General features: G+C 40.4%; 1 protein-coding gene across 3 annotated transcripts in view; it reads left to right on the top strand.

Moving 5' to 3' along the window:
- Positions 1-24329, top strand: part of CCDC141 (coiled-coil domain containing 141) — a 242337-nt gene that overhangs the window by 199599 nt on the left and 18409 nt on the right. For all 3 annotated transcript variants that reach the window (XM_066345145.1, XM_066345143.1, XM_066345142.1), the window contains exons 20-21: positions 655-838; positions 2640-2752. In XM_066345145.1, the coding sequence (XP_066201242.1) occupies positions 655-838; positions 2640-2752 (297 nt within the window). The remainder of the gene's footprint in view (positions 1-654; positions 839-2639; positions 2753-24329) is intronic.

The following is a 24329-nucleotide window of genomic DNA, read 5'->3' as shown; positions in this document are numbered from 1 at the left end:
ATTAGCCCAGTGGTAAAGCGTTGGCCCAGTGTGTGGAAGTACCAAGTTTGATTACCGGCCAGGGCACACAGGAGAAGCACCCATCTGCTTCTCGACCTTTCCCCCTCTCCTTCCTCTCTGTCTCTCTCTTCCCCTCCCACAGTCAAATTTCTATTGGAGCAAAGTTGGCCTGGGTGCTAAGGACGGCTCCATGGCCTCTGCCTCAGGTGCTAAAATGGCTCTGGCCACAATGGAGCGACACCCCAGATGGGCAGAGCATTGCCCCCTAGTGGGCATGCCGGGTGGATCCCGGTTGGGCACATGTGGGAGTCTGTCTGACTGCCTCCTTGCTTCTAAATTTGGATAAATACAAAAAAGAAAGAAAGAAAGAAAGAAAGAAAGAAAGAAAGAAAGAAATAAAGAAAGAAAGACAGAAAGAAATAAAGAGAGAGAGAGAGAGAGAGAGAGAGAGAGAGAGAGAAAGAAAGAAAGAAAGAAAGAAAGAAAGAAAGAAAGAAAGAAAGAAAGAAAGAAAGAAAGAAAAAGACTTAGAGAGGTCAAACTAATGTGAATATAAGTTTGAGGAAATTTAAAGTTGATACTTCAGTAGCCAAAATGTAGGACATTAGAGTGATGGTGTCTCTTTAACCTATGCTTTGTTTCCTTTTAATTTAGTGTCATTTTTGGTGTGAAGATGCAAGTGCCACAGTTGTAAGAGTTGGGAAATATTCCACAGAATGCCAGACAAAGGAAGCTGTGGAAATTCTCCACCAGCAGTTCAATAAATTTATTATGCCTTCAGTGCCTCAGCAAGAAAAACGGATTCAGGAGATCAGCGACCTTGCTCAGCAATTATATGGTGAGGTCTCTTTTAAAATGTGCAGTGGTTCCCCATGAAATAAATCTATATTGAACCTAATCTAGCAGAAAGCAGAGCACAGCAAGCTCGCAGGGTCCTCTCTACACCAACCTATTCAGGGAACTGTCTCAAGATATGAGCCTACAAGCAGGAAAACTGAACACTAGGGATAGAGGAAGGAACTTCTGTCCACAGGAGATGAAGAGATGAAGCCTGCAGATTTTTAACTACCTTATGTAAACCTTTCTTCTCAATCTTTTTGTCTTCCCTATTCTTGACCATCTCTAGGGTAATAAAACTAGGATAATAATCAGCTTATATAAACAACAACAAACTTAATTTCCACTAGTATGATTCCTTGACAACAGAAAATTCCCATAATACTTTAAATAAGTATCAAACTAAGACTGAAGTCTACAGCATTCTCATTTCTATGAGGGTTATGGTTTATGGACATAAGAAAGAGTTGGAAAATTTTCTCCTGTCTTCCTCTCACTTGTGGAGTAAATGGGAATATCATGGGTTCTGCTTTCCTCTTATTCATGACTGGGAAAGGTAAATTGTTAGCTGTGTAATCTGAGAAGTCCTTCTATGTAAAGGAGGCCCCCATTTAAGAAGCCAGCTGGGCAACAAAGTCCTTGAGGGTGCTGAGGAATAAGTTTCAGGAATTCTCTGAGTTTGTTAACTATGAGACCAAGACTTACTCCCAGTGACCAGGCTAATACAGCCCATAAAGAAGATAGCGCCTGGTGGTATAAAAGGCTGGATCTGGCTGCCCATAGTTGCTCCAGGTGATATTTTCTCTTGTGACCTGAAGCACTATCCATAGACAGGCATAAAAATGTGTAGAACATATATATACTGCACTAACTAATATTAAATTATCAAGACTGAATTGTTAATGATTTTCCAAGGGAAAAGAGTAAAAACATAAAAAATTATAAAATATGTATTGAAAAATTAATGAAAACTAATGTGATGTCACATTTTTACTATTTTTCCTGTATAAGTTATTTATGTGTTCAGCATGTATTTATTAAGCACTTACTATCTGCCAGACCTTACATCACACACTGGGGAGATAATTTAATGCCTGTTTGTTTGTTTTTCCTGCCAAAGATTTGACCTTTATTTATTGTTTTTTGTTTGTTTGTTTTTGAGAGAAGACAGAGAAAGAGAGAGAGAGAGAAAAAGAGAGAGAGAGGTGGGAGGCAGGGAGGAGCAGGAAGCATTAACTCGTAGTAGTTGCTTCTCTTATATGCCTTGACCAGGTAAGCCCAGGGTTTTGAACGGTGACCACAGCATTCCAGGTCAACACTTGATCCACTGTGCCACCACAGGTCAGGCGGATTTGACAATTAAAAAGTAGTTTCTAGCCCTGGCCGGTTGGCTCAGCGGTAGAGCATCGGCCTAGCGTGAGGAGGACCCGGGTTCGATTCCTGGCCAGGGCACACAGGAGAAGCGCCCATTTGCTTCTCCACCCCTCCGCCGCGCTTTCCTCTCTGTCTCTCTCTTCCCCTCCTGCAGCCGAGGCTCCATTGGAGCAAACATGGCCCGGGCGCTGGGGATGGCTCTGTGGCCTCTCCCCCAGGCGCTGGAGTGGCTCTGGTCGCAACATGGCGATGCCCAGGATGGGCAGAGCATCGCCCCCTGGTGGGCAGAGCGTCGCCCCATGGTGGGCGTGCCGGGTGGATCCCGGTCGGGCGCATGCGGGAGTCTGTCTGACTGTATCTCCCTGTTTCCAGCTTCAGAAAAATGAAAAAAAAAAAAAAAAGTAGTTTCTTTCCCTTCTCCTTTCCAGGTTTTGAAGAAGGACAGAAATATGCTGAGAAAATAGTGATAAAACACAAGGAAGTTCTGGAATCAATTACTGAATTATGCGGCTCTCTCACAGAGCTTGAAGAAAAGCTAAAGGTAATGTCTTCTCCGAATATGTATTTCCAAAAGGTATAAATAAAAATGTATTGATCAGGTGTCTTCTGGTACAAAGATGTTCTAAAGGAAATTTGCAGGGGACGTAATGTGCACATTTGTTTCACAACTTTCTAACATTATTATCTGAGAGTTTCTGATAATTAATTTGGTTTCTTTTCCATTACTACAGAGAAAAAACATTGCTGAAGATAAGGGCTAAACACAAATTAAGATGGCTTCTTTATGTTTTCATGAATCATATCCTAAAGGATAAATATGAGCCATTACAATCAAACTACAGTGTGTGTGCTCAGTAGCTTTGTTTTTCATTCATAAATAATGAATGTGTTTTTCTCCCCCTCCAAATTGTGGCCCCAGAGGAAACAAAACTAATCTTCAGGTATTATGTTCATTGAACATTTAACTTCATGGAAATATCAAACTAATCACTAGCACTCTTCATGGAATAGAAAATTGATGCTATTTGGATTATGATAGTCTTGTAGTATAGTTTATCAGGAAGCATGACTTCTGCAACTTTGTTCTTCTATCTCTAGATTGTTGTGGCTATTTGGGGTCTTTTGTGAGTCCTTACAAATTTTTTATTTTAATGGCAATTATTTATCTATTAGGATATAATCTAGTTCTGTGAAATATGCTATTGGTATATTGATGGGAATTGTGTTGAATCTATCAATTGCTTTGGGTAGTATAGACATTTTAATAATGTTAATTCTTCTTTTTCATGAACATGATATATACTTCTACTTATTTATATCTTCATTTTTTTTCTTCAGTGTCTTATACTTTTCTGAGTATAGGTCTTTTACATATTTGGTTAAATTTATTTCTAGGTATTTTTTGATGCAATTTTAAATGGGATTGTTTTCTTAGTTTCTCTTTCTGATAATTTATTATTGGTGTATAAAAATTCAACTGATAATACAGATCGGTGAAGCCACTGTGGAAAGCAGTATGGAGTTACCTCAAAAAATTAAAAATGAGACTTCCTATGATCCAGTGATTCCACTTCTTGAAATATATCCAAAGAAACCCAAAATACTAATTTGAAATAATATATGCATTCCTACATTCATTGCAGTAGTATTTACAATAGCCAAGGTTTGGAAGCAGCCCAAATGCTCATCAGTAGATGGACAAGTAAAAACACTCGGTACATTTATACAATACTAGTTGGCCATAAAAATGAAGGAAATCTTACCTTTTGTGACAGCATGAATGGACCTGGAGATTATTATGCTAAGTGAAATAAGCCAGTCAGAGAAAGACAAGTACCATATGATTTCACTTATATGTGGAATCTAATTAACAAAATAAACTAAAAACAAACAAACAAATAGAAACAGACTCATAGAACAGAGAACAGACTGACAAGTGTCAGAAAGGGAGGGGGTGGGATGCTGGGTGAAAAATGTGAAGGGATTAAAAAAAGAAAAAAAATCTAATAGACACAGACAATATACAGAGATGTATTATAGAAGGTGTAATCACAGTGTGTTGATCACAAGAGGGAGAAGGGGGGGAGGTAGAAGAGGGTAAAGGGAGGATAAAAGGTGATGGAAGTAGACACAGTACAATATACAGAAGATGTATTATAGAATTGTACATCTGAAACATATAATTTTATTAATATCACCTCAATAAATTCAATAAAAATTTAAAAAAGCAAAGATGAAAATCATAGAGAAAATATATTTATGTTTATGTCTAGGCAAAATCCACTTAAATGAGAATATATATATATATATAGTTTTGTGTGTGTGATGTAAAAAACTGTTTTTATTAGTGCTGTTTTCACAACTGACTGAAAGAACCAGTTATTTAGGGTGAAGGAAATGGCAAGGTAATTAAGAGCACAGGCTCTGAAGTGAGACACAGCCACCTAGGAATACCAACTTTCCAGATTATTGGATTTTTTATATTGAGAATATTTTTTATTTTTATATTACTTAATCTCCCTGAGTCTCAGTTTCTTGATCTGTAAAATGGAGAAAACAGGAATGTAATCACAGGTCTGAAGATTGAATGTGAAGACACTCATGATTATTGTGATTGTTGTTTTTTGTTTGGTTGTTTTTAGTGAGAGAGAGAGAAGACAGACAGACAGACAGGAACAGACAGATTGATGAGAAGCATCAACGCCTTCTTGCAGAACCTTAGTTGTTTATTGATTGCTTTCTCATATATACCTTCACCGGGGCTTTCCAGGCAAGCCAGGAACCTGGGGCTCAAGCCAGTGACATTTGGGCTCTAGCCAGAGACCATGGGGTCATGTCTATAATCTGACACTCAAGTCAGCAACCCTGTTCTCAAGTCGGCGACCTTGGAGTTTTTTGTTTTTGTTTTTGTATTTTTCTGAAGCTGGAAACAGGGAGAGACAGTCAGACAGACTCCCGCATGCGCCGGACCGGGATCCACCCGGCACGTCCACCAGGGGCGACGCTCTGTCCACCAGGGGGCAATGCTCTGCCCCTCTTGGGCGTCGCTCTGCGGCGACCAGGGCCACTCCAACGCCTGGGGCAGAGGCCAAGGAGCCATCCCCAGCACCCGGGCCATCCTTGCTCCAATGGAGCCTCGGCTGCGGGAGGAGAAGAGAGAGACAGAGAGGAAGGAGGGGGTGGGGGTGGAGAAGCAAATGGGTGCCTCTCCCATGTGCCCTGGCCGGGAATCGAACCCGGGTCCCCCGCACGCCAGGCCGACGCTCTACCGCTGAGCCAACCGGCCAGGGTGACCTTGGAGTTTTGAACTTGGGTCCTCAGGATCCCAAGCCAACGCTTTATCCAACTGTGCCACCACCTGGTCAAGCTGATCATTGTTCTTATTGAGACATGATGCTGTTACAGTTCAGAGCAGAATTATAGTTATTTCTAGCAATGATTTTTTTTTCTGTATGATTTTCCATTTCATGTATTTGAATACCAACTTCATTCAAAATAGCCTGCTAACCTTTTAATTCAACAAGATTATCTTTTTCCTTTGGTTAAGAATATAAAAAATTTTAATTTCTATACCATTTTAAATAACACTGCAATAAACATTTTCATGTATATAGCTTTTTCTTTTATATTATTATCTATGCATAAATTTTTCAGGTTTGAGTAAACAGATATGAAATTGTTAATGTTTTACATATGTATATATGAAACAATATTGTTAAGGTTTCTAATATATATATTTATATTGCATTCCATAAATGTTTTACACTTATAATGCCCTAGTAATGTATGAATGTCATAAATCTTATATTATCTTTTTCAATATTTTTTTTATTTATAAATAAATTTTTATTTTAATGGGGTGACATCAATAAATCAGGGTACATATATTCAAAGAAAACATTTCCAGGTTATCTTGTCATTTAGTTCTGTTGCATACCCATCACCCAAAGAGAGATCATCCTCCGTCACCCTCTATCCAGTTTTCTTTGTACCCCTTCCCCTTCCCCTCTCTCTCCTCCCCCCCCCACCCCCTGTAACCACCCCACACCTGTCCATGTCTCTTAGTCTCGTTTTTATGTCCCACCAATGTATGGAATCCTGCAGTTCTTGTTTTTTTCTGATTCACTTATTTCACTCCGCATAATGTTATCAAGATTCCACCATTTTGCTGTAAGTGATCCGATGTCATCATTTCTTCTAGCTGAATAGTATACCATGGTGTATATGTGCCCCATCTTCTTTATTCAGTCTTCTAATTTTTTTTACAGTGATTAAAAGCCTTTAAGCAAACTCTTGGCCAATACAGCAAGAATCCATAAAAGAGTAGTGTCCTTAACATGTTCACCAAGTCCAAGTTGGCCCTATCACCATGCCAAATTCCTGAAAAATGCAACCCAACCACAGTTTGGTCTGTTAGGAGCTGTCACAGGGAGCAGGAGTCCAGGAAAAGTCCACAACCAGGAAAAGTCCTCATGGCACTGGAATTGTTGTCACCATTCTATACTTTGCAGCTCATGTCCAAGTCCCAATGACTGCTGCTTCTAGCTGGTAATGATTCAGGTAGACTGGAAAGGCCATTTGCAGCATGCGTGGATATGGAGCTTCTGTTCTCCTCTGCCTGGAGAGATGAGACCAGGTTGCTTTTCCCTGGAGCTCTGTGACTGTGGCATGGTAAAGAGAACCTTGGGATACACTAAGCTGGGTGGCAAAGGTAGATTCATAATAGAAGTTGGCAAAAGGGGGAAAGAGAGCTCTAAATTAGGAGTAGGTCCCGGCCTGAAATGAGTGGGGCATTGAGGTAGGAGGGATAAAGGAAACACTATATATTAAGCAAAGCAGCAGAAAATAAGACTATCAACACCCACAACAGAGATCTTTGAGGGAAGAATAATAAACCTGACTATTCAGGCAAAACATAGTTAAGTGGCCTTTGTGCAAATGAGATCAGTTTACCTGCTTCTTGGAAGAAATACCCTAGGCTCATCCACAGTGTTGTAGTTGGGGCCGACGGTCCTGGGCACCTTCAGCCTTCAGTGGCAAACCCCAGCTTTCTGGGCAAGGTTAGGTCATAGGTGGCTGGAGCAGGGCTGGAAGAGACTGAACCCTCCCTTAGAGGAGCGAGGAGGAAGCCTACCTTCCAGTGTCCCTGTTTCCTCACAGCAGAAGCATGTAAGCCTGGCAGGCTTTAGCTCAATGACTTTCCTTTCCACTATTGAAGCAGGACCCAGATGGCATCCTATGAGACCCCTTTGGGGCATTGGAGCCTTTAAGGGCGTATTCTAAAAGCTGGTAGTTCTCCTGATCTCTATTGGGCTTTTTCTGCCTCTAGGTATCTTAAAAGCCATGCTCAGAAGATCTCGCTAAGGGGTTTGAGGATCCCCATCCACCTATATAAATCTTTTCCATATATCTAGAGCTATTTGGAAAAAGAAAAAACAGTGTTATTAGCTGGATCTAATAAAGAAGGTAGTAGTTTGCAGGCGAAAAAGATTTGGTGTCTCCTGTTCATCAGCATTCAAAAGAAATGTAAATTTTTTTTTTTTTAAGTAAGAAGCATGATATGGTAGACCTGTAGGAGTTCCAGGATATGACTACCCCCTTTTAAATTTTTTTTTAAATTGACCTTAAAATGTTTGCTGAGTACACTTTAATAATACCTTAACTTTAAAGATTGTAAGCATGACAAAATACAGTAAATGCTTTTGCTCCATATGCAGGAGCATTTTCAGTTTAGCCAGTTTAGGAAATCCAATAATAGAACAATGCATACAGACAATGAGCTATAACATGCTTAGCAGCCTCTCCTGTTCTGACAGAGGTTACTATAGATCCGGAATATGTATCCACTGTAATGTGGACATACGACTGTTTGCCAAATGAAGGTATATGAGTAACATCCATCTGCCAAAGTTGTCCTGGTCGGGGTCCTTGAGGGTTAACTCCAAATGAAGGGGCAGTATAGGACCCCTTGGACAGGATTTCCCAATCTGCCGTGCTGCTTCCCGAGAAACTTGTAACTGTTTACACCGGGCTGCAGCATTCTGGTAATGAATAGTATGAGACTGACTTGCTCGGTCTGTCATGGTTGCTCCATATAATTTTCTTCTGGGTAGCTTACTCAACAAGGGCATTCCTAGGCCCTGGCCGGTTGGCTCAGTGGTAGAGCATTGGCCTGGTGTGCAGGATTCCCAGGTTCGATTCCCAGTCAGAGCACACAGAAGAAGCGCCCATCTACTTCTCCACCCCTCCCCCTCTCCTTCCTCTCTGTCTCTCTCCTCCCCTACCGCAGCCAAGGCTCCACCAGAGCAAAGCCACCCGGGCACTAAGGATGGCCCCATGGCCTCTGCCCGAGTCACTAGAATGGCTCTGGTTGCAACAGAGCAACACCCCAGATGGGCAGAGCATTCCCCCTTGGTAGGCATGCCAGGCAGATCCCGGTCAGTCGCATGCGGGAGTCTGTCTGACTGCCTCCTTATTTCCATCTTCAGAAAAATACAAAAAATAAATAAAGAAAAGAAAAAATACAACAAAAAAAAAAAGAAAAGAGGAAAAAAAAAAAGGGCATTCCCTTGTGTTCAAGCTCCAGGGAGCATGGAGTGAGCTTGAGTATGTCCTATGAAACATGGAGCTCTATGTTGACATATAGGTCTTTGAAGAAGGAGGCACTGCTGAAATAGTTCATCAGCATTTGTCCCTAAGACAGCAGTCTTTATAGTGGAAACACCATAAGTAAATATTTGCTGTCTGTCTATAGATTAAGGGGGGAATATGGCAAATGCTGAAAAGCCATGATCTTTGTGCCTCTCCCCTCCCCCAACCCCTCCCTCTCCTCCTCCCGCCCTGTAACCCCAACACTGTTGTCCATGTCTCTGAGTCTTATCTTATGTCCCACCTATGTATGGAATCATATAGTTCTTAGTTTTTTCTCATTTACTTCTTTCGCTCAGTATAATGTTATCAAAACCCATCTATGTTGTTGTAAAAGATCCTATGTCATCATTTCTTACGGCTGAGTAGTATTCCATAGTATATATATACCAAAGCTTTTTAATCCACACGTCCTCTGATGGACACTTGGGCTGTTTCCAGATCTTTGCTGTTGTGAACAATGCTGCCATAAACATGGGGGTGCATTTCTTCTTTTCAAACAGTGCTATGGTGTTCTTGGGGTATATTCCTAATAGTGGTATAGCTGGGTCAAAAGGCAGTTTGATTTTTAATTTCTTGAGGAATCTCCATACTGTTTTCCACAGTGGCTGAACCAGTCTGCATTCCCACCAGCAGTGCAGGAGGGTTCCCTTTTCTCCACATCCTCACCAGCACTTATTCTGTGTTGTTTTATTGATGAGCGCCATTCTGACTGGTGTGAGGTAATATCTCATTGTGGTTTTAATTTGCATTTCTCTAATCATTAGTGATGTTGAACATTTTTTTCATATGCCTATTGGCCATCTGTGTGTCCTCTTTGGAGAAGTGTCTATTCATTTCTTTTGCCCATTTTTGGATTGGATTGTTTGTCTTCCTGGTATTAAGTTTTACAAGTTCTTTATAAATTTTGGTTATTAACCCCTTATCAGACGCAATGTCAAATATGTTCTCCCATTGTGTAGTTTGTCTTTTTATTCTGCTCTTATTGTCTTTAGCTGTGCAGAAGCTTTTTAGTTTGATAAAGTCCCATTTGTTTATCCTGTCTTTTATTTCACTTGCCTGTGGAGACAAATCAGCAAATATATTGCTGCGAGAGATGTCAGAGATCTTACTGCCTATGTTTTCTTCTAAGATGCTTATGGTTTCACGGCTTACATTTAAGTCTTTTATCCATTTTGAGTTTATTTTTGTGAGTGGTGTAAGTTGGTGGTCTAGTTTCATTTTTTAGCAGGTAGCTGTCCAATTTTCCCAACACCATTTGTTGAAGAGGCTGTCTTTACTCTATTGTATTTTCTTACCTCCTTTGTCAAATATTAGTTGTCCATATAGCTGTGGGTTTATTTCTGGGTTCTCTGTTCTGTTCCATTGATCTATGTGCCTGTTCTTATGCCAGTACCATGCTGTTTTGAGTACAATGGCCTTATAATATAACTTGATATGTAGGAGCGTGATACCTCCTGCTTTATTCTTCCTTTTCAAGATTGCTGAGGCTATTCGTGTTCTCTTTTGGTTCCATATAAATTTTTGGAATATGTGTTCTATATCTTTGAAGTAAGTCATTAGTATTTTAATCGGTATTGCATTGAATTTATAAATTGCTTTGGGTAATATAGACATTTTAATGATGTTTCTTCTTCCTAACCATGAGCACGGTATATGCCTCCACTTATTCGTATCTTCCCTGATTTCTTTTATCAATGTTTTATAATTTTCCGAGTACAAGTCTTTAATCTCCTTGGTTAGATTTATTCCTAGGTACTTTATTTTTTTGGTTGCAATGGTAAAGGGGATTGATTCCTTGATTTCTCTTTCTGATAGTTCATTATTAGTGTATAAAAACGCCTCTGATTTCTGAGTATTGATTTTATATCCTGCCACCTTGCTGAATTCATTTATCAGGTCTAGTAGTTTTTTGACTGAGACTTCAGGGTTTTCTATATACAATATCATATCATCTGCAAATAATGTTAGTATTACTTCTTCCTTTCCAATTCGGATGTCTTTTATTTCTTTTTCTTGTCTGATTGCTGTGGCTAGGACTTCCAGAACTATGTTGAATAAGAGTGATAAAAGGGGGCACCCCTGCCTTGTTCGTGATCTTAAGGGGATTGCTTTTAATTTTTGACCATTGAGTATGATGTTTGCTGTGGGTTTGTCATAGATGGCCTTTATCATGTTGAGGTATATTCCCTGTATTCCCACCTTGCTGAGAGTTTTGATCATGAATGGGTGTTAGACTTTATCAAATGCTTTTTCTGCATCTATTGACATTATCATGTGGTTTTTCTCCTTTCTTTTGTTTATGTAATGAATCACATTGATTGATTTGCTAATATTGTACCAGCCTTGCCTCCCAAGAATAAATCCCACTTTATCATGGTGTATGAATTTTTTCATATATTGCTGGATCCAGTTTGCTAATATTTTGTTGAGGATTTTTGCATCTAAGTTCATCAGGGATATTGGCCTATAATTTTCTTTTTTTGTATTGTCTTTGCCTGGTTTTGGAATCAGAATTATGCTCGCCTCATAAAAGGAGTTTGGAAGTCTTCCTTCCTCTTGAATTTTTTGAAATAGCTTGAGAAGAATAGGAGTTAGTTCTTCTTTGAATATTTGGTAGAATTCACTTGTGAAGCCATCAGGCCCAGGACTTTTCTTTTTTGGGAGTTTTTTGATAGCTGTTTTAATCTCATTTGTTGTAATAACTAATGAAGATGAGCATCTTTTCATATATCTGTTGGCCATTTGTATTTCTTCCTGGGAGAAGTGTCTGTTCATGTCCTCTTCCCACTTTTTTATTGGATTGTTTGTTTGTTTGTTGTTGAGTTTTATGAGTTCTTTGTATATTTTGGATATTAGGCCCTTATCTGAGCTGTTGTTTGAAAATATCATTTCCCATTTAGTTGGCTGTCTGTTTATTTTGTTATCAGTTTCTCTTGCTGAGCAAAAACTTCTTAGTCTGATGTAGTCCCATTCATTAATTTTTGCCTTCACTTCTCTTGCCATTGGAGACAAATTCATAAACTGCTCTTTAAAACCCAGGTCCATGAGTTTAGTACCTATGTCTTCTTCTATGCACTTAATTGTTTCAGGTCTTATGTTTAGATCTTTGATCCATTTTGAGTTAATTTTAGTACAGGGGGACAGACTATAGTTCAGTTTCATTCTTTTGCATGTGGCTTTCCAGTTTTCCCAGCACCATTTATTGACGAGGCTTTCTTTTCTCCATTGTGTGTTGTTGGCCCCTTTATCAAAAATTATTTGACTATATATATGTGGTTTTATTTCTGGGTTTTCTATTCTGTTCCATTGGTCTGAGTGTCTATTTTTCTGCCAATATTATGCTGTTTTGGTGGTCGTGGCCCTATAATATAGTTTGAAGTCAGGTATTGTAATGCCCCCAGCTTCATTCTTTTTCTTTAGGATTGCTTTGGCTATTCAGGGTTTTTTATAGTTTCATATAAATCTGATTATTTTTTGCTCCATATCTTTAAAAAATGTCATTGAAATTTTGATGGGAATTGCATTAAATTTGTATATTGCTTTGAGTAATATGGCCATCTTGATTATATTTATTCTTCCTAACCAAGAACTAGGAATATTCTTCCATCTCATTATATCTTTTTCGATTTCCCTTAACAATGGTTTATAGTTTTCATTATATAAGTCCTTTACATTCTTTGTTATGTTTATTCCTAAGTATATTATTTTTTTTGTTGCAATCGTGAAGGGGATTATTCTTTTGAGTTCGTTCTCAATTGTTTCATTGTTGGCATATAGAAAGGCTATTGACTTCTGTATGTTAATTTTGTTTCCTGCGACCTTACTGTATTGGCTTATTGTTTCTATTAGTCTTTTTGTGGATTCTTTGGGATTTTCGATGTATAGGATCATATCATCAGCAAAAAGTGATACCTTTACTTCTTTTTTGATATGGATGCCTTTTATTTCTTTGTCTTGTCTGATTGCTCTGGCTAGAACCTCTAGTACCACATTAAATAAGAGTGGAGAGAGTGGACAACCCTCTATTGTTCCTGATTTAAGGGGGAAAGCCTTCAGTTTTGTGCCATTTAATATGATGTTAGCTGATGGTTTATCATATATGGCCTTCATCATGTTGAGGTATTTTCCTTCTATACCCATTTTGTTGAGAGTCTTAAACATAAAATTGTGTTGTATTTTATCGAAAGCCTTTTCTGCGTCTATTAATAAGATCATGTGGTTTTTGTTCTTTGTTTTGTTGATATGGTGTATTACATTAACCGTATTATGTATGTTGAACCATCCTTGAAATTCTGGGATGAATCCCACTTGATCATGATGTATTATCTTTTTAATATGTTGTTGTATTCGATTTGCTAGTATTTTGTTTAGTATTTTAGCATCTGTATTCATTAGAGATATTGGTCTGTAGTTTTCTTTTTTTGTGCAGTCCTTGCCTGGTTTTGGTATGAGGGTTATGTTGGCCTCATAAAATGTGTTTGGCAGTATCGCGTCTTCTTCAATTTTTTGGAAGACTTTCAGTAGAATAGGAACCAAGTCTTCTTTGAATGTTTGATAAAATTTACTGGTATAGCCATCAGGGCCTGGACTTTTACTTTTGGGGAGTTTTTTAATGGTTTTTTCTATTTCTTCTCTACTAATAGGCCTTTTTAGGCTTTCTGCTTCTTCTTGACTCAGTCTAGGAAGGTTGTATTGTTCTAGGAATTTATCCATTTCTTCTTGGTTGTTGAATTTAGTGGCATAAAGTTTTTCATAGTATTCTACAATAATTCTTTGTATATCTACAGATCTACGGTGTCTGTGGTGATTTCTCCTCTTTCATTTTGGATTTTGTTTATATGAGTTCTTTCTCTTTTTTCCATGGTAAGTCTTGCCAAGGGTTTGTCAATTTTGTTGATCTTTTCAAAGAACCAGCTCCTTGTTCTATTAATTTTTTCTATAGTTTTTCTGTTCTCTATTTCATTTATTTCTGCTCTGCTTTTTATTATCTCCTTTCTTTGGCTGGTTTTGGGTTGTCTTTGTTCTTCTTTTTCTAGTTCCTTAAGGTGTGAAGTTAAGTTGTTCACTTGGGTTCTCTCTTGTTTGTTCATATATGCCTGAAGTGATATGAACTTCCTTCTTATCACTGCTTTTGCTGCATCCCATAGATTCTGATATGTTGTATTGTCATTTTCATTTGTCTGTATATATCTTTTGATCTCTGCACTTATTTCTTCTTTGACCCATTCATTTTTTAAAAGTATGTTGTTTAGTTTCTACATTTTTGTGGGACTTTTTTCCTCTTTTTTACAGTTCAATTCTAGTTTCAAAGCTTTATGATCAGAAAATATGCTTGGTACAACTTCGATTTTTCTGAATTTGCTGATGTTGTTTTTGTGGCCCAACATATGGTCAATTCTTGAGAATGATCCATGTACACTGGAGAAAAATGTATACTCAGTCACTTTGGAATGAAATGTCCTGTAGATGTCTATCATATCCAAGTGCTCTAGTGTTTTGTTTAAGGCCACTATCTCTTTATTGATTCTCTGTTTGGATGACCGATCTAGAGCCGTCAGCGGTGTATTGAGGTCTCCAAGTATGATTGTATTTTTGTCAGTTTTTGTTTTAAGGTCAATAAGTTGCTGTCTTATATATTTTGGTGCTCCTTGGTTTGGTGCATATATATTAAGAATTGTTATGTCTTCTTGATTCAGTGTCCCTTTAGCCATTATAAAATGGCCATTTTTGTCTCTGAGTACTTTTGCTGTCTTGTAGTCAGCATTATCAGATATGAGTATTGCTATGCCTGCTTTTTTTTGGATGTTATTTGCTTGGAGTATTGTTTTCCAGCCTTTCACTTTGAATTTGTTTTTATCCTTGTTACTTAGATGAGTTTCCTGTAGGCAGCATACAGTTGGATTTTCTTTTTTAATCCATTCTGCTACTCTGTGCCTTTTTATTGGTGAGTTTAATCCGTTTACATTTAGTGTAATTATTGACACTTGTGAGTTCCCTATTGCCATTTTATATATTGCTTTCTGTTAGTTTTGTGTCTTGTTTGATCCTTCTCTTTCGTTTTTCTATCTTTTGTTTTTATTTGGTTGTATTCCATACATCTTTCCTCTGTTGCTATCTTTTTTATCTCATGTGCTTCTGTGGTGGTTTTTTCAATGGTGGTTACCTTTAAGTAATGAAAAGGGTTTCTACCCTGTTCATTGTAGCACACTATTTTGTGAGTACTTTTGCACTCCATCATCCTTTGCTACTGTTAATCTCCATCCTCTCCCCCCCTTTCTTTTTGTTGTTGTCACAGTTCAAATTTGATTTTATTGTGTTCTTCTTGGAGCTTTTACTTGTGGCTTTGTTTTTTTTTGTTCCTGTATCTGATTGGAGAACCCCCTTTAGTAATTCCTTTGAGTGGGGGTTTTTTGATGATAAATTCCCTCATCTTTTCTGTATCTGTGATTGTTTTTATTTCTCCTTCATATTTAAAGGATAGCTTTGATGGGTATAATATTCGTGGCTGGAAGTTCCTCTCTTTCAGGATTTTAAATATTGGGGTCCACTCTCTTCTAGCTTATAGAGTTTCTTCTGAGAAATCTGATGATAATCTAATGGGCCTTCCTTTATATGTTGTATTCTTCTTTTCCCTGGCTGCCTTGAGAATTTTTTCTTTGCTGTTGGTTTGTGCCAATTTCATTATGATATGCCTTGGAGTAGGTTTGTTGGGGTTAAGAAAACTCGGAGTTCTGTTTGCTTCTTGAATTTGAGGCTTTAGTTCTTTCCACAGGCTTGGGAAGTTCTCATCTATTATTTGTTTGAGTATGTTCTCCATTCCATTTTCTCTCTCTTCTCCCTCTGATATACCTATTATTCTTATGTTATTCTTTTTGATGGAGTCAGATAATTCTTTTTTTTTTAATTTTTATTTATTCATTTTTATTAGAGAGGAGAGAGGTGAGAAAGAGAGAGAGAGAGAGAGAGGAAAGAGAGAGAGAGAAGGGGGAGGTGCAGGAAGCATCAACCCCCATATGTGCCTTGACCAGGCAAGCCCAGGGTTTCGAACCGGTGACCTCAGCATTCCAGGTCGATGCTCTATCCACTGTGCCACCACAGGTCAGGCAGAGTCAGATAATTCTTGTAGGCCTATCTCATTTTTTTTTATTTTTGAGTCTCTTTCTTCTTCTCTCTGTTGTGCCTCAAGTTGCTTGTCTTCTATTTCACTAATCCTCTCTTCTATCTGGCCTATTCTATTAGCTAAGCTTGTTACCTCATTTTTCAGCTCGTGAATTGAGTTTTTCATCTCTGTTTGATTTGTTTTTATAGTTTCAATTTCCTTGGAAATATATTCTTTGTGTTCGTTGAGTTGTTTTCTGAGCTCCCTAAATTGCCTTTCTGTGTTCTCTTGTATATCTCAGAGGATTTTTAGGATTTCTATCTTAAATTCTCTCATTTAGCTCCAAGGTTTCCAATATATTAAATTTTTTCTCCATAGATTTTTCCTCATCAGCTGTGTTACCTCTATTTCTTTTGTATCCATGATATTCGATTTTCTCTTCCTTAATGGCATCTGAGGGTGGTTTTGTTGATAGTATTAATGAGATTTAATAAAAAATAAAAATTTAAAAAATTAAAAATTGAAAAGAGTTGTTTTTTTTTAAAAAAAATAAAATTAATAATGAAATAAAGAAAAATAAAATAAAAATTAAAAAAAAAAGGAAATTATTCCCCCCCCCCTCCTTTTTTTCTCTCCTCTCCTCTCCCCTCTTTCTTAAGAAAATCTTCTGGTGAACTGTGAATTATATTGACTAAATAGAACAAACAATGCCTGTAATGGAGGGCCTGAATTGGGGAGAAGTAATAAAGGGGCAAAAAAAAAAAAAAAAGGGAAAAAAAGAAAAAAAAAGGGCATATGTACCCACAAAAAGCAAATAAGAAAAAAAGTTGGGTCAAGAATAAAATGATTTGCTTTTAGGTGTTGGTTGACTAAGAGTTATGATTAGAGGAATAAGAGGGAAACAGAAAAATGGGGGGACAAATTAAAAAATTACTATTGTATTTAGTGGAATAAGAACTAGATAAAATGGAGAGCCAAGGATGGGAACACTGCTAGTGTGTTTAAAAGGTGAAGTAAAAAAAACCCAAAATGCCACAAACATAAGTTTGAGTCCCAGATAAGATATTGTTCGTTATTGAGGTTTGAATGAGAGGAGACGTAAAGGAGAAAGGAAGAAACTAATATAGAGGGAGAAAAGAAAGAGAGAGAGAGAGAAAAGAGGGAACCACTAAAAGAAGAAAAAAGAAAAAAGAGGAGAGAGAGAGAGTTAAGGGTTTTGGAGTGCAACCCTCATAGAGAGAAAGGAAGAGGAAAGAAAAGATAATGGGAGATGTAACACTTATGGGTAGTGTAGTTCAAGGAGAGGAAAGAGTAAGACCGGCAGAGAGTTAAATGACCAAATTGGAGGAGGAATAAAAAATATCAAGAATGAAGATAAGAGAAACAAACGAACAAATATAATAAAATGGGATAGGCTATAAAGTCTGTGTATTATTCTTGATTTTGAGAGGTTATCTTCTTGCTTTTTCTTTTCTCCCCCTCTTCCTGGTCGGTGACTCTGTACCTCGGGTTCTGCCCCTTTGGCACGCTCAGGTAGAGGTTTGCAGTTGATAAGTCTCTATGGTGATGTCGTGTATTGTGCTTCAGTCTCGTTGGCGGTCGAGGCTCATTAGCATTTATAGGCTCTGCCAGTGAGAGAGTCCATGTTCCTGGAGCCTTTCTCCTAGTCTTTCCTTCCTCAATTAGTAGCCTGATAATCCAGCTATGGGGTTGCTGCTGCCTCTGCCTGGATAGTAAGAGGCTCAAAAAGCTGGCAACTCCCCACTCTATTTCCACTCAGCACAGGGCTCTGGGTAAGGCTCAGTCAGTCAGAGCTGCTAGCATAATCAGGCAGGGCTTCCACCCACTCAAAGACCTCTGGCTCTGCCACTCTGTGGGATAACATGGGCGCGCACTGCCGAGGCACTTGTAGGAATCTCTCGCCCTCTATCTGTGCGCGCAGATCAGGATATCAGGCCAGCAGTCTCACACTCTGAGTGAAACCCCCACCCGCATGGAAAAGTTCCAGTGTTGGAATTGGCTCTCGCTCCGTCCCCGGGCGCGGCTTTTTCAAGGTGCTGGGGTGGCCCGAGATTCCGCTTTTTGGCCCGCACAAAGGCCCCTGACTCTGCCCCTCTGTGGGATAACATGGGCGGGCACTGCCGAGGCACTCGGAGGAATCTTTCGCTCACTATCTGTGTGCGCAGACCAGGATATCAGGCCAGCAGTCTCACCTGAGTGAAACCCCCACCCGCATGGAAAAGTTCCGGCATTGGAATTGGCTCTCACTCCATCCCTGTGCGCGGCTTTCCTAGGGCGCTGGAGCGACACTGAGATTCTGCTTTTGGCCCACACAGAGGCCTCTGACTCTGCCCCTCTGTGGGGTAACACGGGCGCCCACTCCTGAGGTGATCGGAGACAACTCTTGCTCACTCTCCATGCGCGCCAACCAGAATATCAGGCCAGCCACCTCACCCTCTGAGTGAATCCCCCTCCCGCACGGAAAAGTTCCAGCGTTGGAATTAGTTCTCGCTGCCTCTCCATGTGCGGCTTTCCCAGGGCGCTGGGGCAGCCCGGAGATTCTGCTTTTGGCCCACACAAAGGCCTCTGACTCTGCCTCTCTGTGGGACAACACGGGCGCACACTCTCGGGGCTTTGGAAGGAATCTCTCGCCCACTATCTGTGCACGCTGACCAGGAGATCGGGGAAAATGGCTGCCCCGCTTGTCTTTCTTTGTCTGGGTTTGGCGCAAGTGTTAGCTTGTATTGCCCAGGTTGCCACAGGAACAGTTTTTCCTCAGCTTGGATCTCTGTGCCACAGCCTGGTTCGGCCGTTTGTGCCACGGCCTGGATCTATTCACCCCCTTTGCCTGCCTCAGTTTCTATATTCTCAGTTCCCAGTGAAAGCCGCCCTGTTTAGGTTAGTGAGGAAGGCGGAGCATTTCTTACTCCCTATTTCCTTCAGGGTTTGATGATATATTTAGCCAATTTTTTGCTCGACCATACCTTCAGGTGTATTGCGAAACATCTGGAGGCTCCAAGGATAGGTTTTTCTGTTTCTGGTTGAAGATCTTGTTGAGTTTTGGGGGAGATTTATCGGTATCGCTTCCTACCACGCCATTACTCTGACGTCATCCCTAAAGCTTTTTATTTCTCCTTCAATTTTAAATGATAGCCTTGGTGGATAAAGTAGTCTTGGTTGTAGGTTCTTGTTCTGCATTACTTTGAATATTTCTTGCCATCCCTTCTGGCCTCAAGTGTTTCTGTTGAGAAGTCAGAAGTCATCCTTATGGGGACTCCTTTGTAGGTGATAGTCTTTTTTTCTCTAGCAGCTTTTAATATTTTCTCTTCATAATTTAGCTTTGGTATTTTAATTATGATGTGTCTTGGTGTTGGTTTCTTTGGGTTTCTCCTTAATGGAGTTCTCTGTGCTTCCTGAACATGTGAAATGTTTTCCTGCCTTAATTGGGGGAAATTTTCCGTTATAATATGTTTGAACAAAGTCTCTATCCCTTGTTCTTTCTCTTCTTCTTCAGGAACCCCAATGATGCAGATGTTATTTTTCTTCATATTGTCACAGAGCTGTCTTAGAGTGTTTCCTCAGACTTTTTGAGTCTCTTTTCTTTTTTCTGCTCTGCTTCCACGGCTTTATTTATCATGTCCTCTAACTCACTGATTTGATTCTCAGCTTCATCTATCCTGCTTTTAATTCCTTCCATTGTATTCTTTATTTCAGATATTGTATTTGTCATTTCTGACTGATTCTTTTTTATTATTTCAATGTCCTTTTTTATATTTGTTATCTCTTTATTTAGGTTTTCGTAATGGCCATCTATGGTTGTTTTAATATCTTTGAGCATCCTAACAATCATTATTTTAAACTCTGCATCTGGTAATTTGGTTATATCTGATTCACTTAGGTCCTTTTCTGGGGATTTCTCTTGGTTTATTTGTGTTGTATTTCTCTGCCTCCACATTTTCTTTTCACAGGAGTGGCTGTGATCACATGCTCATGTGCACAAGCGTTGGTGGCCGTGGGCTTTGCCCCGCCCCCCGTGTGTGACGTTATGCTCGGTCCTGAGGGCACTGGCGAGCACCTTTGCTCAGCTGCAGGTCTCCACCTGTTTCCGGGCTTTCGCCCTGCCCTTGCAGGAGGAGCCCACTCGAAGAACGGCTGCTAGCCTTGGCTCTACTGCTGGGCAGGACTGCGTGCCCAAGCTCAGCTCAGTAGCGGAACTCCGCCTCTTCTGGGCTTTTGGCTCCACCCTCATGGGAGGAGCTGGCTATCAAGTCAGACCACAAGCCTGGGTTGCACGGGCGGGGCAAGGCTGTGCTCCTGCGCCCTTGCTCAGGTCTGGTCTCCACCCTTTCCAGGGTTCCCGCCCTTCTCCCGCAGGCTGGATTATAGGCTGCCGTCAGCTGAGCTTGACCACTTTTGCACGCCCCCTTCTCCCCAGCCGGGCAAGATTGAGCTCACACCTGAGCCCAGTGGTGGCCAGCTGGCTTCCGCCCCTGCCAGCAGAACCGTGCTTTTGTCTCCTGCTGACGCGTGGGTGGGGGCGTTGCAGCTCGGAACCTAAGAATCACTACTGTAGACCCAAAATCTCCCTCCTTCTATGCGACTCTGCTCTGAATGCCACAGGGGAGCTTGTTTGGCTGCTCTCCTGCTTCCCTTTGCTGGTATTGCTGTTTCCAGGGGAAATATTCACTTCAGCTTTGGGGAGTGACTCATCCCAGGGGTTAGGGTGGCTATCTCCCAAAATGTTTCTCCCTGTGCCTCCTAGATTACACTCTCTTCCTGTTACTCTGGTCCTCTCCTCTCTCCCCCCGTCCCCAGGAGCCCTGGGTGAGTGGTTGTGAGAGAGATGTTCTGCGCAGTCCCTTTAAGAAGGATCCTGGGTCTGAGAAATCAGACTCTTTCTCACAAACAGTATCCTGACTTGTTTCCAGCTAAATACTGTCCTTACGCCTCTTCTGGGCTCTGGGGCTGCAGGCTGGGGCTTTGTTCCTGGGGCTCAGGACCCTTTCCCCTCTGCTAAACTCACTTCCCGCCACGCGAGTCTCTCCCTGCTGCTGTTCGCTCTGGGGAGCTGGGCAGCCCTCTCCGCATTTCCCCTTTTCCTACCAGTCTCGGTGTGGCTTCTTCAGTGTTCCTTGGTTGAAGAGTCCTCTTAGTTTAGTCCAAAGTTGGTTTTTCCAGATGATAGTTCATAAAATTAGTTTGTAATCCACTTTGGTTCCGGGAGGTAGATGTTGGTACGTCCGCCTACTCCAGCGCCATCTTGTCTCTCCTCTTTTTCAACATTTAACATTTCCTGCCCACCTTCACCCCCTTCCAGGAGCAGTTTCTTCTCCTGACTCTGACTCCTGATACACAGCGTGAAAATCGCTGCTTCCTCTGATGCTTTGCTTCTTCTTGTCTACAACATCCCCCCCCTCCCATTTATGTTGTACAGCTTCGATGAGATCCACTTAATAAAATCTATTCTCTTACAGTTATATCCATTTCTAGCTTTTCACCTTCATGGTTATTCTTCCTGAAAGCTGATTCCTCTCCCTAACATGTCCTCATCCCCCATTTCCTCTACACCTCCAGAAGAAAGGATTGCATTCCTCTTTCTTATTCCCTACCCAGCACTTAGATTCACTTCTGCACTGGTGAGGAGCCTCCTGAATGATGTACTCCAGCTAGATTGTCTTTCCTAAATACAGTTCTGCGGTGTCATTTCTACATTCAAAACACTTCACTACGATTTCTTCCTTCTTACCAAAGAAAGTTTTAATCAAAGGTTTTCTGATGTCCTGAGGCTGATTGTCTATCCAAACCGCTATGCTTCTACTGTCATTGTAGATTCCTGTCTCGCTGGTCTACTAGTCCGCCATTTCCAGGTTCCTGCTTCTAAGCCTTTATTTCAAATACATGACCTTCTATCCTGCTTATTTAAGCCTTATCACCTCTCAACGCCCAATCCAAACACTGCCTTCTTCATGACCGCTTCCTTAGATGTCACTTCTTCTCTGATCTCTCATCGTATTTGTATTCTCCCCTAGCATAATCATCACCTATCTCTACTGTCACTGGTCCCAGCCCTGCTACTGATTATTTCTGAGGAAACTGTGGCTGTCCTCGGTAGAGTGTCTCACACATGTGCACGAAGACTTTCCTAAAGCAGCTTCTCCAGAAAGGGTTTTGACATTTATAGAAAAACTCAAAAAAGACTCATTCAGCAACTCAAAAAGGTTTGATTTATGTGGATAGAAATGAGGAAGGGTCTTTTTGGTGAGAGAACTCAGCATCAGGATCACCCCTGTGAGTGACAGCTTGAACAAAAGCTTGTCAAAGAGAGCTTGCTAATGCTCTACAGATGTTTGCATGAGAAGCATAATATGTCTAGTTTTTATGTTTTTAAGGTCGATACTGTGACTCTTTTTTAGGGGCTATTAAAAAGTAGGCCCAGAAATTCTTGTGAAGGCCGAATTAGTAATAATAACCCTTTCTATTTATATAGCAATTTGGAGTTTACAAAGGATTTTCACCTATAATTACATCAGCAATTTCCATATAACCTTGTGATAAAGATAAGGCAAATGTTGTTTTCTTTGTTTCAGAAGTAAGTTCAAAGAGGATAAAAGTTTTTTTTTCCTTGGGCCCCACAGTCAGTAGTGCTGGATCTGGGATTTGAACTTAGATGATTCAAAATTTAACATTCTTGCCACAACAGCTGCCCTTTGAAATTATGTATCGAGTGTGTACAAAAGCAAAGTGACCAGTAACACAAACTAGTTTGAGTTTGAGAGTTGAAGCTAAAGCTGAATATCCCCAGAAATGTGTTCCCCCCAGTCCTCTGAGTCAGTGTAGCATGTGTACTTTGAAGGGCATGCCTGTTCCTTTAAGGCTCATCTAACAGCCATATTCCAGGTGGAAGAGAGAGTCTTTCTGATTCTACACTGCTATTATCACTTGGTGTACCCATGGCCCCTTTCACCCTCACAAAGTCTTCTCGGCCCTCACATTGGCTCCACAGCAGTGTGCACACTCCCTCCACCTCCATGACTGACACAGAGTCCCAGGAAATGCAGGACCAAAATTAACCACGCAAAGCATCCTTTGTTCTCAATTCTGTTTATTACTTTTTACTACACTCAGTGATATTTCCTTCCTCTTTTCTTAAGTCTCCCAAATATTTTGCTTATTTCAGTTCTCTGGATTTTCTACTCCATCCCACACCAGGAATCTATAGTCATTTCTGCCTCATCTTGGCTCCCCAAACTCTTCCAGTGGTTTACACTGCCACATACAATTGTGACTTTCTCTGAAGAATGCCCCCATGGGTGCATCCTATTGTAACAATGACTATTTTCCCTGCTGGGCCTCTGAGCAACTAATTTTTACTGGCAATGAACTTTGTAAAAGGAGTGAGGTAGGAGAGGAACTATGAGCTTGGTGGGATAACTTCATAAACCACATGCTGGGAGTACTTCAGTCTCTTGTGGAATATATTCACTGAAAGGTTGTAAGTGGCCTGTTTTTGTTCAAGTGATTATTATGTGGTACTGTTCCTCCAATTTTACTGGACCAGGATCTCACTAATTACCACTTGGTACAGCAGGCAGATGTTTTAAAGATGAATCTGAATTCAGAAGACTTCTATGATGATTGCATTGACCTACTAAAAGAACCAGTGAGAAACAAGCAGACAGTATTCAGTGAAGAAATGAATGAGGTAAAGAAAACTCTGTAGCCTCATTACTTCTGTTTTGAGATTCAAGTTATTGTGCATTGCAACATACAAACAAAATAATACAGTATGTCCATAAAGTCATGGTGCACTTTTGACCGGTCACAGGAAAGCAACAAAAGATGATAGAAATGTGAAATCTACACCAAATAAAAGGAAAACCCTCCCAGTTTCTGTAGGATGATGTGGCAGCATGTGCGCATGCAGAGATGATGATGTAACACTGTCTAGACAGTGGAGCAGCCCACAGCCATGCCAGTCGAGATGTGGACAGTACAGAGGAAAGTTCAGTGTGTTCTGTGGTTCGCTAAATTCAAATCCATGACCAAAGTGCAGCATGAATATCGGCGCCACCACATAGGTATAACATTACTCGGTGGGATAAGCAGTATAAGGAAACCGGCACTTTGGTAGAGAAACCCCATTCTGGTAGGCCATCAGTCAGTGACGAGCCTGTAGAGGCTATACAGGATAGCTACCTAAAGAGCCCTAAAAAAATCTGTGTGTGAGCCCACATCGAATTGCACTGAATAGGTATGAAACTGGGAGAGTTTTCCTTTTATTTGGTGCAGATTTCACATTTCTATCATCTTTTGTTGCTTTCCTGTGACCGGTCAAAAGTGCACCATGACTTTACAGACACACTGTAGT

Source organism: Saccopteryx leptura, chromosome 7 (genome assembly GCF_036850995.1).
Source record: "Saccopteryx leptura isolate mSacLep1 chromosome 7, mSacLep1_pri_phased_curated, whole genome shotgun sequence".
Taxonomy (NCBI): Eukaryota; Metazoa; Chordata; class Mammalia; order Chiroptera; family Emballonuridae; genus Saccopteryx; species Saccopteryx leptura.
Note: the sequence above shows the minus strand (reverse complement) of the source record. Positions and strands in the feature narration are given on the sequence as shown.